This window comes from Hippocampus zosterae, chromosome 1 (assembly GCF_025434085.1).
Source record: "Hippocampus zosterae strain Florida chromosome 1, ASM2543408v3, whole genome shotgun sequence".
NCBI classification, from domain to species: Eukaryota; Metazoa; Chordata; class Actinopteri; order Syngnathiformes; family Syngnathidae; genus Hippocampus; species Hippocampus zosterae.
This window is the reverse complement of record NC_067451.1, coordinates 35,735,546-35,759,283: the sequence shown is the minus strand read 5'-3', so window position 1 is coordinate 35,759,283 and position 23,738 is coordinate 35,735,546. Positions and strand designations below refer to the sequence as shown.

The 23,738-nt window shown below is 44.5% G+C and overlaps 3 protein-coding genes and 1 long non-coding RNA gene across 9 annotated transcripts in view; 3 read left to right on the top strand and 1 right to left on the bottom strand.

Annotated features, from left to right (window-relative positions):
• tmem129 (transmembrane protein 129, E3 ubiquitin protein ligase) overlaps positions 1-23,738 on the top strand; it is a 207,998-nt gene that overhangs the window by 66,270 nt on the left and 117,990 nt on the right. The window lies entirely within an intron of this gene.
• The window catches only part of LOC127597905 (uncharacterized), a 126,678-nt gene that overhangs the window by 39,731 nt on the left and 63,209 nt on the right, over positions 1-23,738 (top strand). The window lies entirely within an intron of this gene.
• The window catches only part of LOC127596497 (storkhead-box protein 2-like), a 148,639-nt gene that overhangs the window by 70,423 nt on the left and 54,478 nt on the right, over positions 1-23,738 (bottom strand). Inside the window, exon 1 of one of the 2 annotated variants that reach the window (XM_052059058.1) lies at positions 11,451-12,447. The exons of the other annotated variant lie outside the window; for it this stretch is intronic. Coding sequence (XP_051915018.1) covers positions 11,451-11,790 — 340 coding nt within the window. The 5' untranslated portion in view covers positions 11,791-12,447. Of the gene's footprint in view, positions 1-11,450; positions 12,448-23,738 lie in introns of those variants that run through there. 2 annotated transcript variants of the gene reach the window in all.
• The window catches only part of csnk1a1 (casein kinase 1, alpha 1), a 48,283-nt gene continuing 42,712 nt past the window's right edge, over positions 18,168-23,738 (top strand). For 4 of the 5 annotated variants that reach the window (XM_052060032.1, XM_052060041.1, XM_052060014.1 and 1 more), the window contains exons 1-2: positions 18,168-18,860; positions 19,088-19,194. In XM_052060032.1, coding sequence (XP_051915992.1) covers positions 18,738-18,860; positions 19,088-19,194 — 230 coding nt within the window. In that variant the 5' untranslated portion in view covers positions 18,168-18,737. The remainder of the gene's footprint in view (positions 18,861-19,087; positions 19,195-23,738) is intronic. The other variant, XM_052060049.1, reaches the window with a different exon arrangement.

Sequence of the window (23,738 nt, the reverse complement as noted above, 5' to 3'; positions counted from 1 at the left end):
AACTTCTACACAAGAGCCCACCACAGGTGAGGATTATCTTCTATGCGGAATATGCATCAGCACCAGGCCATCGCTTGGTGAATGATTGGCCTCTGCGAAAAGCATCTACTTGTTCCTTCTTCCACCCTTCTCAGAAACATCATTTCAAGTTATTAGCTAAATCCCTCATTGTGGTATTGAGTACCGGTAACTGTGACAATAATAGGGATTAAAGTTTTATGTCCACACTGCAGCTCAATTAAAAAAAATTGTCCATTTGCAAAACATATCAGATATTTTTTTCCACGCCTCGTATGTATCCGGTGTATGCAGTGTAATGCTCATCCACACACATCCGACCTATACCTCATCAAAAGCGCAGTATGCGCTCCGAAACACTCAATAACACCAAAGCTAATGCTCACAACAAGCTAATGATATAAGCTGTTTACATGTAAGTTCCTGCAGAATAATTACATATACACATAGTGTATATTTATGTACAGATACATCGAGAGAAAGAGAGCAGAAAGTACTCATTAGATCAGAAACTTGAAATGAGTGACCACTGATCATTAAAATCACGAAAACATGAAACATAACGACATTTTCTATTTTCATGCACACCTATGGAGGTTGAGTTGTGGAGCTCTCTCTGTGTATGTGTGGGCGTGTCAGCAATTTTGAAGCTGTAATGAATTTATGGAACAAGTTTGATATTTGTGAAATAGTTTGCAAAATTTGCGTACGTCATTCTTAAACTTTTAACAAAAATCAAATATAATCTACCCAAAAATTTATTTCACACATGGAAATGTTTAGTGAAAGAAACCAAGGTAAATTTGAAGCCAATGACGATATTATGATTTAGTATTATATGATTATTATGTTAAGTATTAAGAGCAACACCCTGTAATTCATATGCAAGGTGTTGCATCTCACTGGCGTTGGGCGGAAACCTTGCATTTCCAAAACCAATTTTTGATTGTTTTGTCATAATTTGCCGATTGATCAATGGCTTTGTTCTGTGATGCCATTGTTGACAAGCCAAGTTTTCTCAACATATACAGTCCTTTTTTTTTAAGTAATTTGAGTTTTTAGGGAGGGGTTAGCGGCTAACCGTTAGCCTCCATCCGGCAACTCCCCACACCCTCTCATTTTCCATGTATTGAATGTTTATCAGCATTTTTGGGAGAATGTTTAGCGTTTGTTTTGTTTTGCTCCCCCCCCTCCCCCAATGCATTTCAATGGATGTCAATTATACATGAATTTGGGCTATTTGTCGGCCAAGCCAGTCCCAATCCATCACGAATAGCTTGGGTCGACTGTACAGTCAATAAATAAGTTGCTTAAATTGATTGGATTTTTTAAATTAAGATGTGTGTGTAAGCTATTACGTGAGTTTTTCAAAGTTTAATTGACAAATGTATCCTAACATTTACTTCGGTTTAAGTACCGCTGTGCTATTTTGAACCATCCAAGATAAAATAGGAAAGGTATGCAGTATTTTTGACATAGAAATAACCATTAAGACCATTGTGGCAATAATGAAGCTGGAGTACAGGGACTATGAGCACATTGTGCGCACGCACATTATGGGCGAAACATGACTTATTTTACGACTGGATAACGATTACATAATGAAGCACAATTGTTATACATCCTCAAAAGTATTTTGGCCTTGTGGGAACAAGTACTCAGGACTGTACTGCATGTTGAACAATTCTTGCATGAGTGTGGTTGCAACCTACAGAGGGCAGTAAAACGATTTTTCCTGTTAAAGAAGATGGAAAAATAAACTAGGACATACAGTACAATAGCAAACTCAAATGACTGTCCTTCCATCCTTTTTCTACAACATTTGTCCTCATCAGGGTCACAGGTGAGCTGGACTGTCGCAACTGACTGGGTGAGAGGTGGACTGGTAAAATCATTCACACTCACTCATGCAATTCAGAGCATTCCAGTGAACCTAACATGCAGGTTTTTGGAATGTGGGAGAATGCCAGAGTACCCTTGGGAAAACCCATGCAAGCAAACTCCACATTTCACAACTTAAGGCTAGAAGGTGAGACTTAAACCGACAGCCTCAGAACTGTGAAGCAGACATGCAAACAGCACGGATGCCTCAAATGACTGTCATCGTTATTCCATGACAAAGGCTAATTTGTGACCATCGTAACGCTGCCCTCACAACTCAACTGGACTACAGCGAGCAACTGGCAATTGAAAGGAAACTGGGAACAGTTACTGAAGCTACATTTTACTTGACCTAAATGGTACAGTTAAAAAAACAGTTAAGTAATAAGACTTCACATAGACATACAGCAAGATAAAAAATAGCGATTACAAAAGGCCCTAACTACCAGATGCATGTGTCACGTTCTGCCCGAAGCGAAAACAGATCGCTCCGTGCAGAACAAGGAAGTAAAGGGTTGGATCCCGGAAAGCAGACAACGAAAAAATCTTGTCAAAGAAAAGGGTGTCTTTAATGACAAAAACCAGAAAGAGCCCGACAGGGAAAAAACGGTAACACAAAACGCTGATCAAATAAGGACCAGGAATAACAAAGAAGGAAATAACAACTGAAAACGCTCGCGGAAAACAAAAAAACGCGAGGAGGGCCTGAATTGGCGGAAATACGATAAATACAAAAACTTAGAGGCAAAACGCGAATCACAAGAGTATCGGCCGTAAGGCAAAAAGGCAACGAGTCAAATAACAAATAGCGAAATAGAGCACGAGAGCAATATGGCACGGCGTGGAATTCTCCGGCAGTGAGTAAACTGCCGGAGTCTCCTAATAAAGGAAGCATAATCATCCCGAATGAACAACAGGTGTGCAGTCGGCGGGGAGAAAGCCCGCCCCCTGCAGGCAGGCACGGAACGTGACAGTACCCCCCCCTCAACGGACGCCTCCCGGCGGACCCCCCGGTTTGGAAGGATGAGAGGTGTGGAAGTCGCGCAGAAGGGACGGATCAAGGATCCAGGAGCGAGGCACCCATTGCCGCTCCTCCGGCCCGTAGCCCTCCCAATCGACCAGGTACTGGAAGCCCCTGCCCCTGCGCCGAGAGTCCAGGATGGCACGCACCATGTACACTGGACCACCCTCGACCACCCGCGGAGGTGGCGGCGGCGTGGGAGGAGGAGCCAAGTCACTGGAAGACACGGGTTTGAGTAGGGAGACGTGGAAGACGGGGTGAACCTTCATGGTGGGTGGCAGCCGGAGCCTGACTGCAGCTGGACTGATGACGGCCTCGACCTCGAACGGTCCAGTGAATCGGGGACCCAGCTTCGCCGACGAGCCGGCCAGGCGAAGATCCCTCGTAGCCAGCCACACCCTTTGTCCCACCACGTATGAGGGGGCCGGACGCCGACGACGATCTGCGATCTGCCGGTTCCGGGTAGCAGTGCGGGACAACGCCGCCCGGGCCTCTCTCCACATGTGATGGGCCCGCTTAAGATGGTGCTGAACGGAAGGGACCTCCACCTGCCCCTCCTGTGATGGGAACAGCGGCGGCTGGTAGCCGTAAGCAGTCATGAACGGTGACCGGCCGGTTGCGGAGGAGACGAGGGTGTTGTGTGCATACTCCACCCATGGTAAGTGGTCGACCCATGATGCGGGACGGTGGAGGCACACACAGCGGAGGGCCGCCCCCAGATCCTGGTTGGCGCGCTCCGCCTGTCCGTTGGACTGGGGGTGGTAGCCGGAGGTCAGGCTGGCAGTAGCTCCGAGGGACTGGCAGAACCGCTTCCAGACGCGAGACACAAACTGGGGCCCCCGATCAGACACAATGTCAGTTGGAATGCCGTGGAGACGGAAAACGTGTTTGACCAGGAGGTTGGCGGTCTCCAGCGACGACGGTAACCTGGACAAGGGCACAAAATGAGCCGCCTTGGAGAAGCGGTCCACGATCGTGAGCACGACCGTACGACCCCGGGAGGAGGGAAGGCCCGTAACGAAGTCCAGAGCGATGTGGGACCAGGGGCGTGGCGGAATGGGCAACGGCTGGAGCAATCCCGCCGGAGGTTGACGGGAAGACTTGCCGCATGCGCAGGAGGTGCAGGCCTTGACGAACTCCGTCACGTCGCTCCGGAGCTCCGGCCACCAGAACCGCTGGGCGACGAGTTGCACCGTCCGGTTCACCCCCGGATGGCATGCCACCTTGGACCCATGTCCCCACTGCAGAACTTCCGACCGCAGGGGCGGAGGCACGAACAGTCTCCCCGCCAGACACAACGCCGGTACCTGAACCCCCTCCAGGGCAGTCTGGATCCGCTGCTCAACCTCCCATTGGACGACCCCCACGATGCACTGAGCCGGGAGGATGGTTTCCGGGGGCCGATCCCCTTCCGTGGGGTCGTGGAGACGGGAAAGGGCATCGGGCTTGGTATTCTTCGACCCGGGGGAGTATGTGAGAATAAAGTTGAATCTGGTGAGGAACAAGGCACACCGGGCCTGACGGGAGTTTAGTCTCTTGGCGGTACGCAGGTAAGCAAGGTTCTTATGGTCCGTGTAGACCGTGAACTGTTCCCTTGCCCCTTCGAGCCAGTGTCTCCATTCTTGCAAGGCGGAGACAACAGCCAACAGTTCGCGGTTGCCCACGTCGTAGTTGGATTCGGCCGCTGTGAGTCGACGGGAGAAGAAGGCGCAGGGGTGCAGCTTCTGGTCGATCGGAGAGCGTTGAGACAGCACCGCCCCCACCCCTGAATCCGAGGCGTCCACCTCTACAATAAAGGGAAGATCAGGGTCAGGATGTTGAAGTACGGGGGGACTGGTAAACGGCGCCTTTAAGTCTGCGAACGCTGCGTCCGCGGTGGAGTCCCACTTAAATGGGGTCTTAACAGACGTCAGGCGGGTCAAGGGGAGCGCCTTTTGACTATAGCCACGGATAAACCGTCTATAGAAATTAGCAAACCCCAGGAAACGCTGCAGTTCCTTGCGATTAGTAGGAACCGGCCAATTTGTGACTGCCTGTGTCTTAACGGGGTCTGCTCGCAACCTACCCTGCTCAATGATAAACCCCAGGAAGGAGATGACGGGAACATGGAATTCACACTTCTCTGCCTTGACGAAGAGCCGGTTCTCTAATAGGCGCTGTAGCACCAGCCTAACATGTTGCTGGTGCTCATGTAACGACCGGGAGAAAATCAATATATCGTCCAGATAAACAAAACAGAAGATGTTAATCATGTCCCTTAAAACATCGTTGATGAGATTTTGGAAAATGGCAGGAGCGTTAGTAAGCCCGAAAGGCATCACTAAATACTCGAAATGGCCCAGAGGGGTCTTAAAAGCGGTCTTCCATTCATCTCCCTCTCTGATACGGACCAAGTGGTAAGCGCTGCGTAAATCTAATTTGGAGAAAACGGTGGCGGATTGCAATGGGGCGAAGGCGGAATCTAACAAGGGTAGTGGGTATCTATTCTTTATTGTAATTTCGTTTAACCCACGATAGTCGACGCAGGGTCGCAGGGTCTTGTCCTTCTTTCCCACGAAGAAAAAACCCGCCCCTAACGGTGAACGTGAAGGTCTAATGAGGCCTGCGGCGAGCGAGCTGTTAATGTACTCCGTCAACGCCTCGCGTTCAGGCCGAGACACCTGATACAGCCTCGAGGTCGGCAACGGGGCACCCGCCTGCAGGTCTATTGCGCAATCGTAGGGGCGGTGTGGAGGTAAAGAGCGCGCGCGGTCCTCGCTGAAAACCTCCTTGAGTCCCGATAGCAATCCGGCACTCCGTCAAGGCAGATATCCTCGGGGGGTGTGACACGTTCGTACCCCCCGACGGCTGACTGTAAACAGTGTTGATAACAGTGCGGGCTCCAACTATCAATTGCTGGGCGCGCCCAGGAAATTACGGGGTTGTGTACCTTGAGCCAGGGTAACCCGAGAATGATAGGAGCGTTGCGGGACCGCATTACGAGAAAACGCCGATGCTCGACATGGTTACCCGAAAGTTGGAGCTTCAATGGCTCCGTTCTATGTGTTACGACCGCCAGGAGACGCCCATCGAGATCACGAACCCGCTTTCTATCGATAAGTTCCTCCAAAAAACAACCCAGCTCGGATGCGAGCTCGGTGTCCATCAGGCAGTCGTCTGCTCCTGAGTCTACCAGGGCCCGAACCCGCCTCGACCGGGAATCACCAAATATCTCCCCCTCAAGCTCCAGTCTGTTGGGGTGTCCTGGTCGCGCGTCGACTCGTCTAGACTCACAGTACTCGGGATGGACGTGAAAAGACGATCCTGGATGACTGGTTGTGGCGTGAGGAGAAGTTTGGGTGTTGTCACTCTGCTCGACGGCTGAAACGGCGACTTCCTTCCTCTCCACCAACGTCTTTGCCTCCCAGGTGCATAGGTTCCTCCGCGGGTGCTGTCTCCCGGAATACTCCACGATGTTCCTCACGATCTGGAGTGCGTCGGAACGGGAAACGATCTCCCCCACGCTCCCGGCCTCGCTCCCTCAAGCGATTGTCCATGAGGAGAGCGAGGTCGATCAGCTCCTCCAGGTCGGTGCTGTGGTCGCGGGTCGCCAGCTCGTCCTTGAGCTGAGAGTTCAGGCCGCGACGAAACAGTCCACACAATGCTCGATCCTCGTATCCGCTCTGTGCTGCCAGAATCCGGTACTCGATAGAGTAGTCTGCGACCGATCGCCTTCCCTGGTGGAGGGCAAGTAGCCGACCCTCTGACTCTCGGCCCCGCACGGGATGGTGGAACACCCGGCGAAATGCCGTCACGAACTCAGGGAACGATGATCGGAGAATCGGCTTGGAGTCGCTGGTCGCAATCGCCCATGACGCCGCCGGACCTGTCAACAAACTCATCACATAGGCCACTTTGGCGGCATCATTAGCGTAGGCAGACGGCTGTTGGTCGAATATGAGTGAGCACTGGTGAAATACCGGATTCTGAAGCGATGGTTCCCTCGACATAATGGTATGAGAGGGGGGCGCTTCCGGGGTGGCTGGATGGCCCCCGGAGGGATGGGGTCTCCTTTCCTCCACCCGCACTAAACGAGGTTCGAAATCGTCGAACCGATGAGCCAGCATGGAGACCGCGCCTCGGAGTTCCGAAATGGCTTGGCCCTGCTGACTCATCTGTTGCTCTTGTCGGGTAAGAGCGGACAATATTTTCTCGATATCTGCGGGATCCATGGTGGCCGGAGAATTCTGTCACATTCTGCCCGAAGCGATAACAGATCGCTCCGTGCAGAACAAGGAAGTAAAGGGTTGGATCCCCGGAAAGCAGACAACGAAAAAATCTTGTCAAAGAAAAGGGTGTCTTTAATGGCAAAAAACAGAAAGAGCCCGACAGGGAAAAAACGGTAACACAAAACGCTGATCAAATAAGGACCAGGAATAACAAAGAAGGAAATAACAACTGAAAACGCTCGCGGAAAACAAAAAAACGCGAGGAGGGCCTGAATTGGCGGAAATACGATAAATACAAAAACTTAGAGGCAAAACGCGAATCACAAGAGTATCGGCCGTAAGGCAAAAAGGCAACGAGTCAAATAACAAATAGCGAAATAGAGCACGAGAGCAATATGGCACGGCGTGGAATTCTCCGGCAGTGAGTAAACTGCCGGAGTCTCCTAATAAAGGAAGCATAATCATCCCGAATGAACAACAGGTGTGCAGTCGGTGGTGAGAAAGCCCGCCCCCTGCAGGCAGGCACGGAACGTGACAGCATGGATCTAAAAATGTTGTTCTTTTAATACAGTAAAATACAAACGTATGGCATCATATTTTTCCATATTCAAAGTATTTGCAAATGGCCATGATGAAAATATTATTTTACACAGGAAAATCCGATGCATGATTTGTTAACCATTCACGCGAAGTACCGTCGGCCAATGATCCAGTCAGAAAAAAAAAGACAATATCACATGCCATTTCAGCAGAGACTTTCTTTTCCGTAATAAAAGGAGAAAGAAATTGTGACGGAACACACATGCCAATAAGTGAAAATGAACCCTAACACTGGTCAACATCAAATTTTAATCAAAGATAGCTTTGTGTTTCCCTAAATTTTTGACACTGATTTAAAAAAACAAAAACAAAAACTCTTTACTTTTTTTCCTGCATGTCAATTTTTTAAAAATATTGTCATTATTTGTGATGAAGTTTAACTTGTAATAGCTTGCACAATACGGAATTTACCATTCGGTGTTATTTATAACTATGATATTTCAGAAGAAAATTCCAGATACAGTAATCCCTTGTTTATCACGGTTAATGTTAGAAAAATCCATGATGCACTGAAGCCGTGATAAACGAACCGCGAAATAGCGAGGGATCACTGTACATACATTGTTGACCAAAGTAATATTTTCAACAATAAATTATCTTACGTGGGCGGAAAATCTTGAAATTCTTGTCCATTGAACATTTTAGCTGGTTTAATGTTTCTTAGGCAGACAATACACATTTACCTTGTGCATGTAAACGTCTGAAATGAATATATGGTATGCAATATCTCTTAATGTTTGTTTGGGGGTAGGGGGGGGGGGGTGTTCATACAGAAATGCAAAAAGCCAAGGCGGGTTTGAACCTTTCACACTGCATCCCAGTAAATTTACACATCAGAGTAGAACCAGCGTTTGACCCGTCCTTTCACACATGCTTTCAGACTTGCTCAAGTCGCAACGCTTGCTACAGATAATTCGATGCAAATGAGATACAAGAACATCTCATGAGGAGTTTTGGTGTAGTATGAATTCTTTGAGTGAACTTTGTTCTTGCCACCTTGAATAAAGAACACTTGAAGATTTACACTCTGGTTGCAGTCTGCCAGTTTTCCGATTAAGTTAAAATTTGAAAGCATAAAAAAAACGTCTGTTTAAGAGGGAGGAACATTTGACAATAAAGTTGTACTTGATACTTGAAATGAGTTTTACTTAAGTACAGCTTAGGACACGAAATGCCATGGCTGCAGACATATATCTGTGATCCCAAAACAAAAATAACATCCACCGAACACTCTTAATTCACAAACTCATTAGTTCATAAAGTTACTAAAACCTTTTGCTTGCTCCAGTGTCCCCTACTGCAGGGGTCCTCAAACGGCGGTCCACAACAATCCCCCCACCCCCGTCATTTGGTGCCGGGCCGCACAGAAAGAATAAAGAACTTACAATCTTTCCGTTTTTTCCATTTCGGAATCTGAAATGTTTTATTTTGAAAAATTACTGGATTTTCTGTTATATCGGTCTACAGCAAGGGTGTGCAACCTTTTTTTTATCCCGAGGGCTACTTTTCAAGGAGCCAACCTTGATCTACCAGTCCAGTGTAAACATCTGAACCCCCCCTCCCCCCCCCCCCCCCCACACACACACACACACAACACTAAAAGTCCCAGGGCCAAGCCATTTGGCTTTCCAACAGAGAACCTGATTTTGAACTAAACAGAAAAAAACAGCTATGAAACAGGTAGATCTCTGTTTGAAAAAAGGAAATCACTTCCTACCTCAGTGGGCTGGCTTTGATCCCAATGTCATTTTGCAATCTCAGAATCTCATCCTCAAGAGTGGGGCTTCAAAGTCGAAAAGTGATTTGACTTTGGTGGCAATGTTACCAACACCAATATTTGCACCAAATGGATAACACATATAGATGACTCTATGCTCGATGGATGCCTAGTCAGTAAAACGCCTGTCAAACTCTGATGAGATGCTCTGAACATCTCCTCATAACGTGCACTGTCAAGCTGTGTCACACCTTTCCCTTAACGTTGTAGTTCTGCTTGCATGTGAGGGAAGTTGCACATTTTACCAAGCCGCAGCCGGTTGGAGCTTTAGCTTGCTTTTAAATGTGCTCATAGCGCTGCATTGAACCAGCCAAAGAACCTCTGTAATCGCTAGCTGCTTGCTACTGTTAACAGCGGTCAACTTCCATTTTTTGATGTTTTTTAAATTTATTTCAGACAAAGAAAAGTTTTACATTGACATCCAGCCCAGATTGTAAACCTGGCGCGATCAGCCAGCAGCGGCTTCATTTGGGTGTGGGGCCACAACAGCTCGCGGCGCTGCTCATTGAGATCAACGTGCTTTCATCACACTACTCCAAAAGTCTCCAATAACACCAGAAAAGGTCGCTAGATTGTTATTAGTCACTTTTTTGAAAAAAAAAGTCACTCGAGAGGATCTGAAAACTCACTAAATATAGTGTCAAAGTCGCAAAGTTTGCCGACACTGACTTCCTGTCATGTCATTAAAGAAAAAAACGTTTTTTTTCCCAACACACCTCGCGGTGGGCTTGGGATCAATCAGCGGTCGACTGGTTGGGCACCCCTGATCTACAGTATATCACTCTTGACGCAGGTGAATGCGCACTTCTCGATCACGTGATAGGAAATGAAACCCAGCAGCTAGCAAAATGAATAAAAAAACAAACGTCTTTGAAAAGTTTTTTTTCGGGAAGGGGAAAGGCCCAGCCAGGAGACAGAAGAGGAGCCTACGACTTTCAAGAAAGAGAAGGCTACAATTAATAGACAGTATCAGGAGTCCTATTTCAAATACAGCTTTATCTCAAAGGGAGCTTCACACGCACCAAGCCTACTCTGCATAATAAGCGGCGATGGTGAGTCGTATTTTTCATGCACTTTTTATTTGCGGCGTGTCTTATTTCAAAGGCACGTTTAAACGTTACCATAGCGAACAGAGAATGTTGCGGCAAGACAGGACGTTCCTCGTGTCATAATTCGAGTTTATTATTAAGTTTCGAAAATACCAAACTTTTCATGCAGGTCATATCATATTATATTGTTGTATCTATCCGGCCTTAAAGGCCGGTCCCTGAAAATATTATCTGACATGAAACTGGTCCGTGGAGCAAAAAAGGTTGGGGATCTCTGTCCTACTACATATGTACCTGGCAAATGTTAACTTGACTACATACTAGTACAGTAATTGATTCTAATAACATGCACAGCAAGATTATATTCAGTCGCTTTGCATGCTGTAACTATCCGTGTGTGTGAGTGCGTTCACGCGCGGGCTTGTGCTGTGTGAGTGTAATGGAAACAGTGATGTGGATGGTCACTGCAAAGCGTTTGTAATCTGATATTGCTGGCGTCTCACATTCCAGTTACATTGATAATAGCAGTGTATTGTTTTGTTGAAGTGCTCCTGAGCCTCACACAAACCTTCTAAACCGAGGATGGCAGGAGAGAAGACAAGCTTTCTGAGGGTTAGAAAATATCAGACTAAGGCATTTTATAATTGTCTTGGTGTAAGTAAATTCCACACAGTTAACCAACCCCCAAAATGGCATCTAAAGCTTATTGCACAAACCAGTATATTTGGAAGGAGCTGAAACATGTCGATGAAATTTTACCTTTTCAATTTCAATTTTATCCTTTGTTGCTCAATTCTTGTTGTAAATTGTCTTTGAATACTATGAAAAGTGCTTTCAAATAAAATGCATAATTGTTAATAATGTAATGGCATGAAGAAGGTACAGGGAAGGCTTACCCAGATATTTGATGGTGAATCCCCTGGGCGGGTTGAGGGACCTCCGCATCCATCCCTCCCTCAGTACCTCCAGGTGGTCCTCCTTCCCCTGTATAAGCAGCACATGCTCGTCTATCCATCCCAGGAAGAAAGTCTCGGAGACGGCCTCGGTAATCCTTTGATTCCATACGTGATGCTGAGTGTTTTCCGCTTTGAAGTCGGCAAATATCTCATAGCCGGTGTGGTGTCTGGGCAGCGCGTCGCTCTCTGACACTCCGGCCGCCCCCATCGCCTCCCCGGCCACGACTCTGGACAGCACGATGGCCAGAGAGTGGGGAGCGATCTGCAGGAAAGACTCCATGGTCGCCTAACTGGCTGCCGAATTCAGTAGTATCATCCTTATTTACCTGCCTGCAACCGCGTCGAGCTCGACGGGCAACAACATGTCCATGTTAGCTCAGCGGCAGCAATGCTGTGCAGAAGCCGCATATTCTTCCTACAAGTCAATCGCTATCAAGCTAGCAACCTAGCTGCCGTTGCCTCCCTGCAGCCTCACGCCAATGCCATTCCTACACATCCAGGTCCGCCCTCGCCTTTCGACGGCTTTCACCTCACCATTTAGCGGGTCGATGGTTTACCGAAGTCTCGCATGAAGCGCATTCCACCAGAGTCACGAGATGTCATTCGTGATTTTCCATAAATTAAAAAAAAACGTTATCTTTGACTCCAGCTGGCCGGATGCTAGCACATGATGAATTCACCCAGGCAACAGATGCGGCGACCAAGCCCCCCCCCACACACACACACACACCCTACCCTTTTTCTCGTCGCCTGGCAGCATCAAGTCCCGGGGGACGCCGGTTCCTTTCTAGTCACCATTCAGATTACAAACCTCCGAGTGAAGGTTCGAACTTCGTGTGGTGCCTGGTACGAGCCGTGTGTGGGCGAGGAAACTGCTTGAGGTGCGGATCCGCCTCATCCAGGTATTGACAGGAACTGGTTCGGGATTGCGTCAAGAGGACGTTGACCATAAATAGCACTTGTCCCCCGGACATATTTTCAAATTAAGACCATGCGCAACTCCAGTAAAGAGCAGTAAGGTTACATATTTTGGCGTTTGTCATCCCCCCCCCCCCCCCCCCCAAAGAAAAACGCTTCACAACACCAGTAATAAAAAAACCCGCTTCACAACACCAGTAATCAAAAAATTTGATGACGTCAAGCCCAATATCAGGGATGGGCAACTGGCGGCCCCCCATTGCATTTTTACATCTTTCAATTCTACCCAGATTTCGTTACGAGCATGCTAGCCTACAGATACGTCCTAACTGTCCGTTCGTCAGATTTTGTCCTTTTTTGTGGTGGTCCCAAACCAAGCTATGAAAGAGGAACACGGGACTTATTCGATGACTGCTGTGTAGAGTATACCGTGCTTCCTCAGCAGCCCCACGAAATATATCCTCTACTGGGCCTTTTTCAGGATAAAGTTGATGTTGGCCTCCCACTTTAGATCTCGAGACTGTGATTCCCAAGAACTTGAGGGTCTTGATGGTTGACACAGGGCAATTGGACAAGGTGAGAGACAGCTGTGGCAAAAGATGTTTCCTGAAGTCCACGATCATCTCTTACAGTCTTGAGTGTGTCCAGCTCCAGGTTGTGTTTTGTGTTTGCTGCAGAGTCACAGCTGCTCCACTTTCTTTTGGTATGGTGTGTGATAAGTAGTCGCCATCTTTGAGGCCGATGGATGTGGTGTAGTGTCTGCAGTTAAATTACTGCATATATTCATCCATCAGGGCTGGAGTGTATCCCAGCTGAGCTGACGAAGGACAAGGGGGATTTTACACCCTGGACTGGTTAATGTAGTCATTTGCAAGGACACAGCAAACAACCATTCAAAGTCACATTCACAATTATGGGCAAGTTATAATGATCAGTTGCTTGCTTGTGAAATGAGGAAACCAGCATAGACTAGTGGAAGCCTGCCATGTAGGAAAAAAACATGCAAGCACATGAACACAAAGGAAACGCCCCAAGAATAATTTCATGTTCTCCAATGTTTGCAGCACAATCATTTTTTTGTGGGTGAGGGAGCAAAACTGACAGAATAAACTGACCTCTATGTCACAGTTTGGCATGGATAATGACTCAATTGCAAGAAAGTGAGGCTAGTGTGTACACCAAAAATCTTTTTATTTCAAAAGGAACAAAAAGCCAAAGTGGGTGGATTTTAAAAAAAAAAGTTCAAACATGAGGAAAACAAGACTTGGCTTGAATAGGGCTGAAACAGCAAACAAGATGTGACAAGGCAAGGGCAATGAACTGAAAAGAAAGCAGGGAACAGAAAAATCAATTTTGGAAAAAATAAAGAGTAAAACAGCTGCAACAAAATGACACCATCCCTAAAAAATTACAGAATAGTTGTGAAGTAAATAACATTTATCAGTCTGGAGTGGGTTACAAATGCCAAGTATTAGAATTCTAGCAAACCATAATAGCTTCGGGGTAAGCTTAAAATGTTATATTTCTTATAAACGTAGCATTTCCTTGGGTTGGTTCATTGATGAGCTAAATCTAAATTTATCAAAAAGCCTTGCGACAATTTCATTTCTTTGAATTCACATGAGTGCACCTGCCAATGCCTTGGGATCAGTCCTCATACCATAAAATCATGAACACAATTGTGAAATTAGACAATTTTGAAAGTTAAAGGATGTTCCACAATCTTCTGACCCATAAAACATCTGTGTTGTAATGAGTTTGGTAAAAACCTTAAATCCATGTACAGTATGCACCTTGAAATGGTAAACATTTTTGGCACAAAATTGTGTTTTACAATCAAGGAAATAAGATAATCAAGGTGCTTTACTTCAGCTCACATCCACATCGCCAAGAGTGACCAGTGTTTTGGCCACGACATTCATCAAAGAAGAGACTCTGTGCTTGGTGGTTGCGCCTTCTCGGCAGCATGGGTATACCAGCACTGTTTTTGACTGGAGGAATGTCGGCGCCATTTGACTGTCGTTGCTGGACTGTGCCGGGGCGCTTGTGTCTTGCGCCTGTAATGGGCAGCATTTTTCACAGCCCCGCTTTGTTCAGCGGAGAGATCGGTGCTGTTGAACGGTCTGCGGCTGGATGGATGGAGGTCTTGAGGAGCCGACGATGAGAAGAAAGGAGCGTTGGCGCGGAGTGCCGATGCGGATTTGGAGCTGGGAGTCGCGGCTTGGAGTTTGAAGCGGATTATGTGGGACAGGAGAAGTGAACTAATCTCTTTTCGTCAATGGACGCTACAGCTTCATGTTTGCTTTCAAAACTTTGCTTGTAGCAGACGTGTGCACATTTTTCAGCATGATGTCTTTGATCCACTGGTGAAAGGACACTTTGATCCTCTCCTCTTTCATCTATAACTGCTTCAGACAACAAAGTGTATGCAGAAAAGTGGTGAAGATTGCACGACTGTCTCTGTCCTATGTGTTGTCTTGTGTTATTTTTTGTTATTTTGACTTCAAAATGGCGCCGCGAGAGTGGCTGCCTTTCCAGCAGCTCCAATTTTTTTGTTGTTCTACTTTCTTCCTTTCATAACTTTGCTGTGAATCTGGAATTTCTCCATTGCGAGACTAATAAAGGTTTTCTTAATCTTCTTAGTCTCCTCTGCCACAGGAGGGATACATTAATTTTTATTTTGTGATATTTGTGCCAAATGTAGCAGGTAACATGGGTCGTTTTAAGTTCAAGTCTTCTTTCTCTGGGCCAGAAGAATGCCTACGGTGCCGGATTGTTGCTGAAAGTGGCCCACATACATACAGTATGCTATCAGGGAATCCATTCCCCCTTTGCCCAAATATAATCCATAACTAGTTTCCCCAAAATAACCCATATATGGGTAACCAGCTCGAACCGATTCCCACTTAACGCATACAGGGCAGACATGTGGTGACCCGATTTAGCCCATACCCACTTTAACTATAAATACCGTTTGATGTGCTATAGCTATACTGCCTTGATAAATTGCCATTTTGCCCATTTTTTATATTCTTCCAAATCCTACATGCATAATTTCTAACAATCCATCATTATATAAACTGGAATGTGATTGTCAGCCGCTGTGTTGGGCGGGGTGCATACAACACCAAAATGTTTAAATGGACCAAGTTCAGGGTAAATGATAGTTTTATTGAGAAGGTGCGTTTTCAGTCATAGCATGACACAGCATCGTGTACCACATTCAGTTACTGACGGCACCATCCCTTATGTGCCACTTTCACTTTCTTCATCTTCATTCTGTTGGTGACAATAACAAAAAAAGTTTAGGGGTATGCATCAAAGTGTGCCTGTATGTGGATGTGCACGAGACAATACGTGCCTATTTTCCTCGCAGAGAACACACTCCGTGGGGTAGGTATGTCCATCACTGCCACATACCGGATCCAGCTCCTTCGTGCAAACACCATGTGCATACCTCTCACAGGCAGGCTTGACAGATGTAATAAGAGGTTTTGTTTAAAAAAAAAAAACTATATACAAGTAATTCATCAGATTCACTCATTTACCTTCAGTGTACGCATAAATCAAGATAGTTCCATACCAGCTGGATGACCTTTAATTTGCTTGTAAGCCAGTCCTTTTGACTTTTATACAGTCTTTCATCCATCCATCCACTATGTCCTATGGCCAGTTGTCTTTTTTTCTTTCATAGTACAGTTTTTGTTGCATCTTACAAATGACCAGTTTTTAAAAATTGGTTTTATAAACATTGACTGGTCATACAATGAACAATATGATGACCATTGAACACCAAGGAGCTCTAACAAAGATAGACAGAGTATATAGTTGATCATTTTGCTTTAGTTTGAGGTGAGCGGTGTATCATGCTGAAAACTGTTTAATTAAAATACCAACACATTGAACATTTTTGAATGGTATCAATCAACAGTGCAGATTCAGTGTCAAGGTCTTTCCCTTTTTTTAATCCGCTTTTCTAATGTATCTTTATCTTGTTAGATTGTGCAAGTGGCTATAATAACTTAAAGAAGGAAAAAAAAACATTCCCTACCTCCATGAGTCGATCTTGAAAATGTGGATCACCGTTTGCGCAAAGAGCCACTACTTGCAGGGTTCAGAGGACACAGACAATATAATGTTGGACAGGCGATACGATACCATACATTTCCTGACATAATTGTTCTAAACTAATGAACAAATATTTGTACAATACTTTAATTAAAACATACCTGAGAACAGCAGGACAAAACAGAGCAGCACAACAAACTTCATTTCTTCTGGATGTGTATACCTTTGTGTGGCTGATGGGTAACAGGTGTGTCATTTCCCACTCCTAGCACATATAAATAGCTTGGAGCTGTCCTTGATTGGCTAAGAGGTACACAAGAGTGTGCCCATTAATGATTAAAAAAAACAGCTATGAAAACAAATATTTAACCAAAAAGGGAACATTAGACTAATATTTTTGTTACTCATCTGTAAGATGTGGGACGACAATATAAGACACAGTTGTAATACATTGTCAAATCACATATTATAGTACAGTATATAGTGGTGCTATTATAGTATATAATATGTGATTAGAGTACATTTCGTAGTCATATATCAAACCGATGCATACAAAAATTCTTAATAATGTTGAATGTGCAAAATCTAAAACTAAATTTGACACAACCTACTTTATTGGCTGGCAACCGGTTCAGAGTGTCCCCCGCCTACAGCCCAAGATAGCTGGGACTGACTCCCCCCCCCCCCCCCCCCCGCGACCCTTGTGAGGATAAAGCGGATCGGAAAATCGGAAAAGGAATGAATTATATCGTGACAGAAACAATGAACTTCCGATTTCCACTTTTCACTGTATTTTAGATGTATAAAAAAGAAAATTACGTCATTTTATGCTATCAATAATTTGCAATTCTTGAAGAGCGGTTTGGATAATGGATTGTTGGATCTTACGTTTGATGTCCTTAACTATCAAACCTTGTTCTTGGCTTGTTGTCTGGGTATATTTTTCACCTTTTTACATTAAATGATCATGTCTTCTCGAATGCACCATTAAGAACAGGTTTCTTCTCTGAACCCATGTAAACTTCCCCACATACCACACTAAACATTACCCTGGTTATATCTAACACAACAAGCGAATAAATCCCTCCGTTCAGTAACTTCAGTTTTAATATACTGAAGAAGGGACCTTTTCGCTCCACAACAGTTACACTCAGGGATGATGGAGTAAATAAGCAGTGCCAATAGGTGGAGCCATTGGAGCGGTTATGCTTTCCAAGCCATAAATCATAGTTTTATTTTTTAATTGAAACAAAAAAATGTTTTAATCCTTTGGGGAAAAAACTTCAAACAAGACTCCCAATACTTGATGTGTAATTTTCTTTTTGTAGCATAGTTATCCGTAAAATCGAATGCTTTGCTTATTAGTTCACAAGCCTTGAAACATCTCGTTTTACTTTACCTTCATTTGCATCCAAACAAGATTAATAACCAACTTTCTATATGCGTGTAAATTAACAGAATGTAAACATTTTGAAAATCACACTTCACATCTTAGTATAACATATTTTAATCCGTACCGATGATTAATTTGTTACCCCAACGGGTTGTAAATGATAAATATTTCGAAATAGCACTTACCCTCACATATAAATCCCATAGAAATCCGCCGTGGGAGAGAATTGCATTGTTTCCGACAGCACCTGAATGCGCCATGGTGATCAAACTCAAGCATATCTCTCGCACGGGAACCAGAGAGAAAGGAAAGAGAAGACAAAATGGCGGAATGAGTGGGTTGCGCTGTGGACAAATGGTCGCGAACCCCGAGTTAGCCCGATAGATATCAAGGACTGAAATGTTCGGATAGAAAAAGATAATCGTCCGAAGAGTTAACTGTATTGGCTTTTTAACCCTCAGCGTGGAGGTCGTTTTTTTCTTTTTCCCAAGCGACGGTCCTTGCGACAGCGCTAGGCGTTTAGCCAACCCTCGGCATTACTAGCTGCTTTGGCTGCTCGTACAAGGCCGTGCGATCTTTCGGAGTTGCAGCGAATTATACGTTGTGACTTCTACGTCATACAGTGTTTCCTAAAGGAATTCGTATTTTAACGAAGATCTTTTGTGGATGGTAGAATATATTTTCCCTAATTTGCGCATTAGCCTAGTTGCCATATTTTAGCTCCCATTCGTCCGTATTCACCGACACCGGAAGGATCACGATTACATTTATGTTTTGCCGACTATTTGGTTAGAACATAAAGCCGAATTTCTGGAAGTAAATTGAACGCCGATCGTTTGGTGGATACTATGGCGAGCAGCAGTGGCTCTAAAGCCGAATTTATTGTCGGTGGGAAATACAAGCTTGTCCGGAAAATTGGATCGGGGTCTTTCGGCGACATATATTTGGCCATCAACGTCACAAATGGAGAGGTAATGATCATAACTATTGAATACGTACACTGTTTGTCAACGTAACATTGAAGGTGGAGAACGTCAGTTGATTTTAAACATGATTTGCTGAATTGTCCGAAGCTGTAACCTCGCTGCGCAATCCAGCCTATTTCTATTTGTTTCAAGTATGGAAATGGCTGTCATCAAAGTTAACTTTTATTACAAGATTGAAAATGTAATTGTCACCTGTCCCGTGTCATCTCTAGGAGGTAGCGGTAAAACTGGAGTCACAGAAAGCAAGGCATCCACAGTTGCTATACGAAAGTAAACTGTACAAGATTCTACAAGGTGGTGTCGGGATTCCACACATACGGTAAGGAAATTCGTATTTCCTTGTGCTGTCCTTGTAAATTAATACTTTATTCAGCAGTCGTCACTCCTGTAAATTTCTTATTAGTATACATTAGAGGAGTATAATGAGATTGGTGTTCTGGAGGTCCAAGGCCTGGCCGTCTGCCTAACATACATGCTCGTGTACTCTACCAAAGATGATTTCACAATCAAACCTTGGAAATGACTCATTTTTCCCTCGCAATCACGTGTCGGTTGTTCTCTGCATTTGTAACAGTAGTCGGGTCATGAAAGTGTACCCGGTGATTGTGTTGTTTTGTCGTGAATAACAGCTGTTCGAGGCGAGCGAAAGCTGCTATGTGTGGAAATGGCCGCTCCTCTTTTGTTGTGCTCGCTCTCAACATGTCTCCCTCCTCGGTTAGAAAATGGCGGCGGTACATAGCAGGGACAACAACCTGAACCCATCGTTGATTGTTTATGTTGCGTCACCATTGACAGGATTATACTTTACATTACACTGTGGTTTTTATATTTTATAATAATTGTCGCCATGACTGGTATAAAGGCTCACATTCGCACTTAGTTGATCGTCGTGAGGATATGCAAAGTTGTTAGAATTCAGTGTAATAAATGCGGTCATCCGTTTTCTGACTCTTACACGGGTGATCTGGAGATAAATATTTGATAAATATACTTGGATGATACTTTTCTGAGTTGGGAACACTGGATAATAGACTTTCCAGTCGAGATTGAAAAAAAGTAGCTAATATAATGCATTGGAATGTAATACAGAAACTCATGGAATAAACATCTATTGTTTACATATAAAAAAAGTTGTTTGTGTGACTAGTCTCTTAATTGAAAGTATTAAGATTATCCATTATAGAGATAGCTGAAGGGACAACTAGTATGTGAGATATTTGAACAGGTATTTGAAGGCATATCTCCATCTGTATCATTTTAGTATTAGTTGTGATTTTAGGCGTTTGGCAGTCATTACAATCTGTCATGAACAGCTTGTGCCAGACCGTAAACAGATGGGTCCTGAATACAACCGGAAGAAGTTGTTGAAATTAAGTGATTTCACCTTGACTTTTTTTTTTTGAGACAAGGGTTAGATAGTTATGGGAAAAATAATCTCGATTTGTTTTTGTTGAAGTGCCAAATGATAAAAATGATTACTCATCGAGAAACTTACTATTAACTAACTCAACTATTCAAGGCTATCATCATAGCCTCATGCCCATTCATCCCTGCGTGTTGAACCTAATTCTTGAACACTTTTGTAAAGTACGACATGACCATGTAAATATCATGTGAAATTCAAGTCTCTTGAATTTTAAATTTTCATTCTCAAGTATTACCCTGAGCTTTTCGATCATTTTTATTTTATTTTCGCAAGTCTTGGGGTTTAACTGGGCTAATGTGGGACCTCCGGAATTGTATTTCAAACCATATCTTGTGGCAATGTGTGTTTGTATGACCAAATAAGTCCGTGGATGTTTACATCCTTGGAAAATTCCTCAAATCCTTGAAAACTCAACTTTTACATATAACTTGAATGGACCACAAGAAAATAAGTCCAATTACCATATTGTTAGTAATAAGACTACTAAAATAACCTTAATGGCAACTAAAAAAGAGCAATATAAACAAATACCGCTGTTCATGCATACTTGGGCCTCTTGTGGGCACTGTGTTGCTGTGTATGGATGAAGTACATGCTTAAAATGAGTGATGAACGATATGAGAAATTTCAACAGATACTGATAACTAATTTCCTGGTTTGTATGGCCGATATGTTAACCAATCGATTGTTGTTGTATGAAAGAGTAAAGCATTTCAAGCCTGCCTCTCAATCTAGTGGGGTCAGGTGATGATATAAAAAAAAAACTTGTCGGTGGCAATGTACGGTCGCATGTTTTGCTACTTTCTGAACTGTTGTCACTTCAGATGGTGAGATGAGCGATCTCAAAAGCTCTGATGGTTATAGTAACTATTAATAAAGTTGGCCGCCGTTTCTTACCACCCCCACTATTGTTTTACGTACAATTAATATTGTAAAACCAAAACCAAAAGCAAAGCAATAGTACGAAAAGGGCATCGTAGATGCGTGTGCACGCTTGAGTACCGACTCCCACAGAAGCAAACAAGTCAGTTGACAGACAGCAAAGGGAAGCAGCCTTAGTGAATGTTGATGTATGCAAACAAATACGCGTGCAAATGACCATTTATTGTGTCCTTAAAAAAACGATTGTGTCTTAATTACCGTATTTTCACGACTATAAGGCGCCATTAAAAGTCTTAAATTTTCTCCAAAATGGACAGGACGCCTTATGGTGCGGAGCGTCCTTTATATGCGCTGAGTTCCAAAATCTGACTGACAGCCGACACGCCGTTTATATAGAGAAAAGGCGGAAGTGACTGTGAAAGAAGTCGGCCAATCAGGGAAGGGTGGGCGTGTATATATACATATATGGCGAGGGAGAGAGAGGACAGACAAGCTAGTCCGCCAATGGTGAAGGGTGGGCGTGTACGTGGACGCCTCAAGCCAGTACCAACACTTGTATAGCGTGTGGCAATGTGCATTGTTGCAAAACAACTCCGGTTTTGGTTTCTAAGAACCCCTGAAAATAAATTCGACAAAGAGACATGCATACGAAGCTCAGTTAAAACTTAAAGCCACCGGTTATGCTTTTGGCATGCGTGACCATCTCACAGCAGCGGTGAAAAATCAAGTCAAGCAAATGAACTCTGAGCTTGCCGTTATTCCCGGAGGCTTGACTAAAGAACTCCAACCGCTGGACATTGGCATCAACCGGGCGTTCAAAGTAAAGTTGCGAACAGCATGGGAACAATGATCGATGGCAAACACAACTTTACAAAGAGTGAGAGGCAGCGCTGGGCGAGTTACGCCACAATACGCAACAACGAGAGGGAACGCGGCGTTTTTGATGGATTACGGTACTTGCACAATTGTTCAATTCTTTCTACACACACACGCACTGCCACCATGTTTCGCTATGTTCTTTACTTTCAAATGTGGGAAAGCTTCACACGAGAGAAATGTTGACTTTGCTGTTGCTACTCCTTCTTTCCGCTCGGCAATGCGTAGCAACTCACACTAGCATGTGATGCATTCAATGACAACTGAGATGTGCAGTCCTCTGCTTCTGATACAGAGGATGAGGACTTTGATGGATTTCTGGGTGATGATTGATCGAAAACGTGAGAACATTGTACGATGGCTAAATAAAATACACCCGAACTCAGTTCTGCTTTCGTTGCCTTTTTAAAAACGTGTTTTTATCTTATCTGTATGTCTTGGCATGCTACCGTATGCTTCAAGCTAACGTGTTAGAGTGCGCGCATGCATGCCGTATGTTTAAGCTGGCGTATGTTTTACCACTGTAAAACTGCGGCTATTCGTACGATGCGTCCTGTGTATGTGTAAAATACAGAAATGTCACGCATTAATGAGACTGCGGCCATTAGTACGATGCGTCGAATAGTCGTGAAAATACGGTACTTTAAGTTGACATAGTGACAGGCCTATGTGAAGACTGTGTCACAGACTAAAATGTTTAACAATATCCCTCATCAAAGCTGCACTCTCAACAAGCCGTGGCTGTATGTATTCTAACAAGTAGAGTAGGACACCGTGCAGTGTCATGGTATTTCCTATCCATCAAATTTCAGAAACATTTAGCTGAGTGATATCGCTCTGTTCGGCTGCCCTGCTTTTCTTTACGTTGCTTCCGTCGCAAACTAGACCCAACAACAGCCACAGAGATCCCTTGCTGAATAGCTATCTCGTCCAAGATGTTGAAAAGTGCGTTGAAGCTCCGCTGGCCCTCTTGTTTTCACGCTGCTTTTGCCGACTCCGGCGCCTGCCAGACTTGACAACAATCCATTGCGGTCATGCGACTTCTCGTCCGCGAAGTTCAAAGTGCAGCGAATAGTCGCCGGAACTTGTCAATTTGTACTGTTCTCCAATGTTGATTAAATCCACACTATTGAAGTATCGAGCAATGAATGTAAAAGTGCACTTAAATAGGAAAAGGCACCCGGGGGGTGGCGGGGCAAAGCTCTCGGGCCGGGCTACACCGAAGGATGCCTCGGCCATGGCTCTCATTCAAGTGAATTGGACTGCGCGCTCCAGAAAATATTTACCCCAAATTTCAATATTTAGAATCAATACTGTTTTTAGAGTTGAGGAGGCTTCGGCTGGTTCTACATTATTGTGCTTTAATGCGGCTTTCACAATTGACCAAATTTTTTCCCCAATATCAAGCCGATAATTATGGCTTCCATAATCATCGTGCATCCCTGCTAAAAATGAGAACAGAAGAAAGTTGACATTCAACTCTATTAGTATAACAAGTTTTTCAGAGATGTGGTATCCTTTGAGTAGTGTTATCTTAACATTGCATGTGTATCCTCTGTATTGGTGTGTTTGCATTATTTGAAAGGACTTGCACTCCCTAACTCAATGCTAATGCCATTAGCATTTGAATTGGATGCTCCAATGACTTCAGCATTCACGCTAGCAATGTTTAAAAAAAC